Raw genomic sequence first — 9,995 nt, 5'->3', positions numbered from 1 at the left:
ATATATATATATATATATATATATATATATATATATATATATAATTATCATATTAAAAAGCATCTGCTTGCATAGGAGTCGCAGCAAGTTGGATACTCCAAGGTGAAACTCTCTGTGGCCGAGGCATGCTACAAGTTTCATCCCATCTCACCTAAAACCAACATTTATAATTCATAATCTCACTTTAACACACACTATTATGTTATAATACAGATACTGAAAATTCATTTTTACACCCAAATATATACATTACATGAATATGAAATGGACTCCATCATAAAAATATAATACTCAACAAATTACAAGAAATATGGCTTTTAGTGACGGATTTAAGGATTTGTCGCTAATTCATATAGTTTAGCGTTGACGCTATTGCCAAAACGTTGCTAATATAGGGGCGGACGCAAGAATGAACATTGAGGGGTCCAAATTTAAATATTAATTTATTTTGATTATTATATGTAACATATTAAAAAAGAGCATATCATTTTTTTTATGTCACAAAAATTATTTATAAATGAATCTATATTAGATTTTTTAGTAATTTTTTAAATATATATAACAATAAGTAATGAAAGAGAAATTTATTTTTAATTAATAAATGCTATCAATTCTGATGTTAGCATTTTCTATAAATATCTAAAATTAAACTAAACATAAATAATTTTCGTATGATCATTAAATTTATTATTTAAGAAATTAAAAGTCGAACATAATATTAAAAATGTCAATTTTGTAATGATGATTCACAGAGTTAAGTGTCATAAAAAAATCAAATTTAAGTTTTAAAAGTTTAAGTGTGCATAGAGATAATTTTAAATTAATTATTTTTTAAAAATAATAATGTGTAATTATTATAATAAATAATAATTAAAAATTTTGATTCTTTAGGAATAAAATAAATAGAAATCAATTTTTATGCTAAAAAATTAAATTTTTAGCTTTATTATTTAATTTATTTTTATAAATAATGTTAAAATTAATTTTAAATATTAAATTTAATAAAATTATTTTTCTCAAATTTGGAGGAAAATTTTTAGAGACATTAATAAAACTAATCACTAAAATTAATATTTTTAATAATTAAAATATAAAAACTACTAAAACTTTATTTATTTTTTTTATAAAATTGCAAATTATCACATCAAATTAAAAAAAATAAAAATAAAAATTGGCCCCCCTCAGCATGAGCGTCGTTCCCCCCCTGGCTTATACCTTTTAGTGATGATAGTTTTAACAACGAATTAAATTTATCAGTAATACATCATCTCAAGCACTAGCAATGGATTTAGTGAGTTGCTAGCGATGAATTAGTGATGGATTAGCGACAAATCTTTAAAGCCGTGTTTAAAAATCATGTTTTCTTATGGTTGTTCGAATGTTGTCTATAACAAATATAAAAAAGAAATTATGTACACACCTGAAGGCATCTCCATTTTGATTCTCTCCACCTTAAGGGATCAATGTCTTCAATTCTCACAATGGTACCAGTAAATCTATTTTTAAATGAAATGAATCAGTCCTCGTGTATATATATTGGTAAAGCTAATTATATTTTCTTGAGGAATGAAGAGAAAACTTGTGGTAGAAAACCCAGATGATCCATACCTATGCTCAACAGTGTCTCTTTCAAATCTCATTTCGAAACTCATCCCTATGGAGTAATTAGTGGCAACAGACGCCATGTACCGATCAAATGGAATGATAAACTCAGCCCTCGGTCTGGTCCGCCTGTACCAACACATTATTTTGCAAGAGGATTTGAGATATAAATGCACAAGCTTGAAATATGTTGCTCAATGGTTGGATACCTTTTTTATTTTTTTTAAGCAAAAGTAATTTTATTAAATAAATTAAAAAAAAAAAAAACTTAGAATGATTTGACTGACTATGCTCAGATGAGAAGCTCTCTTTGATACACCCAATCAAAGTCAAAGCATTCCAAATGAAAAAAAAAGAAAATTTTATAGTTTTAATTTGGACATTTCCTTCTCTTTTATATTTAATAATTTCATAAAATATTTAAATTCTATTTAATATAAAATAAAATAATATAAAAATTTATAAATATTATTATAAAAATATATATTTTATATTTAATTAAATATTTATATAAACGAATTCTGATAACGAATATTTAAAATGTAAAACCCAAACTAAACAATTATATATTAATCAAACTCGTTCTATTAGGATTCGATCGGATTTAGTACTTATAAAAACTCAACCGATTGCCATCCATATTTCAAAATGTTATGGTAATTTATTTTTTTAACAAAACTCCTCTCAATTCAATACAACAAACTTTATCCAACAGAGAAAGTATGCTCTCATATACATTCAAATCCCATGTTAATGACACACTAAAATCAATTTTATTAGATTAATAGTTTAATGGTTGAGTGTTAATTTGTCTCACAAAAGAGATTGATGATCAAATTATATCCCTTTTTATCCCTTTATCGATAAAAATTTTCAATGTAAAAAAAAAAAAAATCGTTAGTTGTATTAAGTTAGCAATTATATTGCTAATGATATTAGAATGAAGGCATGAGTATATTATGCATGCAATAATTAAATGGCAAAAGCTACACACCTTGGACGATGATAAACAGTAAACATGGTTCCTCTTGAGATGGCTTCCCATGCGGTGGCAACTTCAATGAGATATAGTGGAACATTACTACTCTGCTCTATCTTGGCTCGTCTAACTCCAACTCCAATTCCTCCATTCTCATCTCTACAACTCAAATGCCAAACCCCATTCAGCCCATATATAACACTTAAAAAAAAAAAATGAAAGAGCCCTATTCAAATCAACATTGGTATCTTCGTTTCTTCCAGAAAAAAAAAAATAAAAATAAAAATCTTCTAGCTAGAGAGCAGAAATTTATCCTTAAATGAATCAGAAGCTTGTGGATTGTTTAGCTTCTAGATCAATTTTGGTGCTCCAAAAAACCCTTTTATGGAACATTATGGATATTTTAGTGCTGTGATTTCTATTATGTTGCTCTAGAAAACTTAATCCAAAAGGATTGTGTTGACCCCACAAGCTCAAAGGAGCATAAATTTTGTTGATACCAAAACTCAATTAGAATCAAACTAACATTGTTTTAAGTGTTGTGTATCTCAAAGAAAAAGACACAAGGATTTTATGATGGATTCGTGCTTCTAAAGAAAGAATGACATTCTAAAGGATAACACAAGACGAATCAAATGAGATAAAAGAAGAAAATGCTACCTTCTAAGGCTGCATTAAAAATCAGAATTGAAGGTACACGTAGTATAGAAGTTAAGTTTTATTGATAGGATTACTTGTGAAAAGAATTGAGGAGTAAAAGTCAATGATGCTTATTTTCAATCCCTCAAAAGATTTTTTTTAAACATCATTATTGGCCTAAAAAGTATTTGACTATGATTTGGTGTGAAGTTTTATAGTTTTGAAAGTTATGCATAAAAGTTTTCCTGGTATGCTAACTGGTTTGCTACTTATTTTAGTATGCTAACTGGTTTGCTATTTTCTCAAGTATGCTATCTGTCTCAACTCTGCACAACATCGCAGAAAACGACAAAATAACGACTATTTTCTTGAAATTCGTATCTGTAACGTTCAAATGAGTTCTCCAACGGTAAAAAAAGTTCCAAAGCTATAAATACACATTCTTTTGGCCATTTTGCACTAAATGAAAGTCCCTCTACTGTTCAAAATCATAAAAGCTTTCATTCAAAGTGCTCAAAGTGTTTTATTGCTCATCATTGGCTTATTTACTCAACTCTTTTTTATAGATTCTGTTGTATTGAGTGAGAGTGAGTTTTAAACACTTTATTATCATTTATGAGAGGTCATTCAAGCACCTATTGAAGCTTGGTTGTGAAAAGTGTTTGGGATAACACTTGGTAGAAGTGTAAAGCTACTTGTAAAAGCTTTGGTGAGAAGATTTGTAAAGGGCTTTTGTCTCTTGCCTTTAAAAGAGAAGAATAGTGAAGTGAAGACTCAAAGTGGGATCTTTGAGAGAGTGGATGTAGGCTAGTTGAAGCCGAACCACTATAAAAATTTCAGTGTTCATTTTCTCAACCCTTGCTCTTTACATTTATGCAATTTAACTTTATGATTGATATGATTTTGCTGATATGAAAGTTGAGGCCATTTGCTGGTAATCTTGCTGCAATCTGAGAAAATCAGTTTACTGCTAAATCTGCTTTTACTGCTAAAATGGCGATATCGATTTAATCGCTTGTTGTTTGATCTGTTGCCGCTAGTATATCCGTATCTTGCTCTGGTTGCTGTGTTAAAAATTTATCCAGATTACTGATATCTTTACTGAATGCCGATATAATTTGTTAGATTAGTATACTGATTGCATATAGCTTAACCTTGAACTAACTTGTCAATAGAGCTGTATTGTTCATATTTCACATTAGTCAATTGAGTTGAACCTAGCTGCAATTTTCAAAGGTTTTGAGCAAGAACCGAAAATTGTTTTTAAAGTCCAATTCACCCCCCTCTTGGACATATTTTGGGACATCAATTTGGTATCAGAGCTTGTCTCTCTTGCTTGAGGATTAAACCCCTTAGAGTGATCCATAAACATGGCTAGTTCATCTAGAAACTCAGCTGGTATACCTGCCCCCTTAGCTGAAGGTTATTCCATCACTAGACCACCACTTTTTAATGGCACAAATTACTCCTTTTGGAAAACTAGAATGAGAAATTTTATACAATCTGTTGACATTGATGCTTGGAGAATAATTAAAGATGGTCCTTATATTCCTTACAAAACCAGTGAAGGAACGGTACAAATTCCTAAAACTGAAATTGAATTTGATGATAATGATTGGAAGAAAATTTCTACAAATGCCAAGGCTATTAATATTCTTCATTGTGCTCTTGATATTAATGAGTATAATCGTATTTCAGGATGTCAAACTGCAAAAGAGATATGGGACAAACTAGAAGTCACATATGAAGGAACTGACGTGGTAAAAGAGTCAAAGGCAAACCTCCTTATCCGTGATTATGAATTATTTGAGATGAAACCTGGTGAAACCATTGCTGAGATGAGTACCAGATTTACAGATCTTGTCAATCTACTTAAAGCTCTTGGAAAGAGATTTGAGGAACAAGAACTTGTAAAGAAAATTCTGAGGTCTCTTCCAAAGACGTGGGAAGCAAAGACTACTGTTATTCAAGATACCAAGGATTTCAGAAAATACACCTATGATGAGCTAATTGGTTCTCTCATTGCACATGAGATGATTTATAAGAAAGATGAGAATGAAGGTGATCAAAAGAAAAAGAAAGGTATAGCTTTCATATCCGAAAAAGTAGATGAGAAAAAGAAAAATGTTGCTTTTAAAGCTTGTTCAAGTGATGATTCAAGTGCTTCAAGTGATGATGATGAAGATATGGCTATGATAGTCAAAAGATTCAAAAGAGCATTTAGAAAAGGTGGAAGCAAATACAAGAAGTTCACAAAGAAATATGCTCCAAAGACTCCAAATCATTCAAGTGAAATAGTTTGTCATGAGTGTAACAAACCAGGTCACATTAAGCCAAAATGTCCTACATTGAAGAAGAAAAACAAGTTTAGAAAGGATAAAAGCAAAAAGGCAATGGCAGCAACATGGAGTGATAGTGACTCTTCATCAAATGATGAAACAAGTGACAAAGAAGCTGCAAACACTTGTATGATGGCAATTGAAGAAAAAAATGAAAGCTCACACATCGAAGATAGTGAAAATGAGGTAAATCTTGAACTTTCTAATGTTGATGAATTAGAACTTACATTTGTGAAGACATATGATAAATATAGAACTTTTAAAAAGAAATGTAAAATTTTAGTTCATGAAAATTGTGCTTTAAGATCAGAAAATATTTCCTTGAGTATGGTTCAAAAGAAAATGAATTTTACAAATCTCAAATGAAATTATTTAAGGAAGTTAATGATGAGCTTCAAAGATAGAAGTGTGTGAACAACTTCTTGAGAAAAACAGAATTCTTGAAGAAAAAGTTGAATCTTTGACAAGAGATTTATCTAAATTTACAAAAGGAAAAGAAACACTTGATATACTTCTTGGGAATCAAAGATCCACAAATGAAAAATCTGGAATTGGTTATGATGGATTTATGAAGTATGAAAAATACAAACAGTTTTTTGTTAAAGCTACATCTTTTTCTCAACCAAGTATTACTTGCTTTTATTGTAATCATAAAGGTCATATGATTAATGCTTGTCCTATTAGGAAAGGAACCTTTAAGGCAAAGAAAGTATGGGTGCCTAAAGGAACCCTACCTAATGTTACTAACATTCAAGGACCCAAAGTTGCTTGGGTACCTAAGAACGATTAAGCGATTTCAGTGCGCCTAAGGAGTATGCTGGAAACAGAACATTGGTACATTGATAGTGGCTGCTCTAGGCACATGACAGGAAATAAAGGCAAGTTTTCCTCTCTTACTTTGAAAGAAGAAGGTTATGTCAAATTTGGTGATAAAAGTAAAGCTAAAATTATTGGATGTGGAACTATTGGTAAAAATCCTTGCATTGAGAATGTTGCATTAGTACAAGGATTAAAATATAATCTTTTAAGTGTTAGTCAATTATGTGATAATGGTTTTAAAGTCATTTTTACTTCTACACATTGTGAGATTCATGGAAATAATGTTATGTTTGCTGGTGCTAGAATAGATAATATTTACCTACTTGATTTAACAAGTCTTGAAGAAAATTGTGAAACATGCTTTATGACTTCAGATGATAGTGCATGGTTATGGCATAGAAAATTAGGACATGCTAGCATGAGTACACTTGCTAAACTCTCTAGAAGGAACCTTGTTAGAGGACTTCCAAAGCTAAGATTTGAAAAAGAATTTCAATGCAAAGCATGTGCACTTGGTAAGCATACAAAATTGTCTTTTAAATCAAAAAATGTTGTAACTACGTCTAGAACATTGAAAATTATTACATCTTGATCTTTTTGGTCCAATCACACCTAAAAGTCTAGGAGGCAAGGCATATACATTTGTAATTGTTGATAATTTTTCAAGATTCACATGGACTTTCTTTCTTGCTCATAAAGATGAAACCTTTGATATATTTGAAGCTTTTTGCAAAAGAACTCAAAATGAAAAAGGATATTGCATTACATCTTTGAGGAGTGATCATGGAAAAGAATTTGAAAATAATTTGTTTGAAAATTTCTGCTCTCAAAATGGTATTTATCATACATTTTCAGCTCCTAGAACTCCACAACAAAATGGAGTTGTTGAAAGGAAAAACAGATCTTTGCAAGAAATGGCAAGAACAATGCTAAATGAAAACAGTTTACCAAAATATTTCTCAAGTGTAAATACAAGATGCTACATTTTGAACAGAGTTTCCATTAGAGCCATTTTAAAGAAAACTCCTTATGAACTATGGAAAGGAAGAAAACCCAATATTGCATATTTTCATGTCTTTGGTTGCAAATGTTACATTTTGAATAACAAAGACAGCAATCTCAAGAAATTTGATGCTAAATCTTGTGAAGAAATATTTCTAGGCTATTCAACAAATAGCAAAGCATATAGGATTTTCAATAAAAAAACATTGACCCTGGAAGAATCAATGCATATACTTTTTGATGATGCTAACACTTCCTTGCAAAGGAAAGATTCTTGTGATGATGAAATTGAGCAGATTCTAAACTCAAAGAGTTCGAATAATGATGAGCTTGAATCAAAAGAACCAGTGGAGGATGATCAAAATGACAAAGAAGAAGAACTCCCTTGCTCCACAAATATTGAAATTCAAGATGACTCTCAACCAAATGTGGAAGAACTACAAATTGAGGAACCTCAACATCAAGATATTCCACAAGAATGGAGGTACCATAGAAATCATTCCAAAGATGATATTCTTGATAGTCCATCACAAAGAATGATGACAAGAGGTCAACTTAGAAGATATTTTGGTAATGTTGCTTTTGTTTCTCAATTTGAACCCAAAACATATGATGATGCTCAAAATGATGAAAATTGGCTTTTTGCTATGCAAGAGGAATTAAATCAATTTGAAAGAAATAAAGTGTGGACACTTGTTCCTAAACCTAAAAAGCACTCTGTTATTGGAACTAAATGGGTATTTAGGAATAAGATGGATGAAAAAGGACATGTAGTTAGAAATAAAGCTAGACTAGTAGCTCAAGGATACAACCAAGAGGAAGGTATTGATTTTGATGAAACCTTTGCTCCGGTTGCTAGAATTGAAGCTATTAGAATGTTGTGTGCTTTTGCATGTTTTAAGAATTTCATGCTTTATCAAATGGATGTTAAAAGTGCATTTTTAAATGGATACATTGATGAAGAAGTTTATGTAGCTCAACCTCCTGGTTTTGAAGACCCTCACTTTCCAAATCATGTTTACAAGCTTACTAAAGCTCTCTATGGTTTAAAGCAAGCTCCTAGAGCATGGTATGAGAGACTTAGTAAATTTTTGCTTCAAAATGATTTTAAAAGAGGAAAAGTGGATACTACTCTCTTCATTAAGAAACTAGGAAAAGACATGCTTATTGTGCAAATTTATGTTGATGATATCATTTTTGGTGCTACTAACCATTCACTTTGTAAGAAATTTTCCAACATGATGAAAAGTGAATTTGAAATGAGTATGATGGGCGAACTTACTTTCTTCCTTGGATTGCAAATTAAGCAAATGAAAGATGGAATTTTTATAAATCAGTCCAAGTACATAAAGGATATGCTGAAGAAGTTCAAAATGGAAGATATGAAAAGTATCGGAACTCCCATGAGCTCAACAATTAAATTGGAGAAAGATGAAAAAAGTAAAGAAGTAGATAACAAACTTTATAGAGTTATGATTGGTTCTTTACTCTACTTGACAGCATCTAGACCAGACATTCATTTTAGCGTATGTTTATGTGCAAGATTTCAATCATGTCCAAAAGAATCTCATCTTCTAGCAGTTAAGAGAATTTTTAAGTACCTCATTGGCACTCACAACATTGGTTTGTGGTATCCAAAATGTGAATCATTTGATCTTATTGGTTATAGTGATTCAGATTTTGCTGGTAGTAGACTGGATAGAAAAAGCACTTCTGGAACTTGTCAATTTCTAGGTCATGCATTAGTTTCATGGCACAGTAAAAAGCAAACCTCTGTTGCACTTTCTCTGCAAGGTGAATATATTGCAATGGAAGTTGTGTTGCTGATTTTGTGGATTAAACAAATGCTTGAAGATTTTGACATTAAATTTGATCACATTCCCATAAGATGTGACAATACTAGTGCTATAAACCTATCAAAAAATCCTGTTCAACACTCTAGAAGCAAGCATATTGAAATTAGACATTATTTTATTAGGGATCATGTTCAAAATGGTGATATTCAAATCGAATTTGTCCCTTCTGAAAAACAGCTTGCTGACATTTTTACAAAGCCACTTAGTGAGGAAATTTTCTGCAAAATAAGAAGAGAACTTGGTATGATTGATGCTCTTGATTAAGTTGTGATGCATTCTCATGTTTTTGTATGAAAATGAAGTGATATATGTTGGTTTGTAGTGTTAAAGATGCATTCTGATATTTTTAGTGCAATTTGAAAAATTCTGAGTCTTATCAGATATGAACAGTATTCTGCAGAATTTGATCACAGTGGCATACTAATCTGTTTGCTAATTTTCTTGTTTGCTAAATGCTTTACCACTGCTCTAACTTTTTCGTTGGCAAACTGGAAGTCAGGTCTGATTGCACTAAAACTCTAAAATTATTTTTTTTCGAGCGCCTATTCTGCATGTTTAAAGCCCATATTACTTAAATACCCCTCTATTTAGAGCATTGCATCTTTATGTGATTTAAGGGCAAAATGGACTTTTAACACATTAATTAGCGCGGGACTCAAATTTTTTTCTGAACCATCAATCTTCTCACTGCTTCTCCTCTGCTACACGCTAACCATTCTCTGCAAATGTCTACAGTTGTGTCTTTTCAGTTTTAAAATT

At 30.9% G+C, this 9,995-nt stretch overlaps 1 protein-coding gene across 2 annotated transcripts in view; it reads right to left on the bottom strand.

Moving 5' to 3' along the window:
* LOC110653281 (auxin response factor 2A-like) overlaps positions 1-9,995 on the bottom strand; it is a 28,255-nt gene continuing 18,260 nt past the window's right edge. For both annotated transcript variants that reach the window (XM_058144935.1, XM_058144933.1), the window contains exons 9-12: positions 2,597-2,740; positions 1,609-1,731; positions 1,421-1,496; positions 1-151 (exon numbers count right to left, since the gene is read on the bottom strand). In XM_058144935.1, coding sequence (XP_058000918.1) covers positions 53-151; positions 1,421-1,496; positions 1,609-1,731; positions 2,597-2,740 — 442 coding nt within the window. In that variant the 3' untranslated portion in view covers positions 1-52. The remainder of the gene's footprint in view (positions 152-1,420; positions 1,497-1,608; positions 1,732-2,596; positions 2,741-9,995) is intronic.

This window comes from Hevea brasiliensis, chromosome 1 (assembly GCF_030052815.1).
Source record: "Hevea brasiliensis isolate MT/VB/25A 57/8 chromosome 1, ASM3005281v1, whole genome shotgun sequence".
Taxonomy (NCBI): Eukaryota; Viridiplantae; Streptophyta; class Magnoliopsida; order Malpighiales; family Euphorbiaceae; genus Hevea; species Hevea brasiliensis.
The sequence above is the reverse complement of the archived record's forward strand: the minus strand, read 5'-3'. Positions and strand labels throughout refer to the sequence as shown.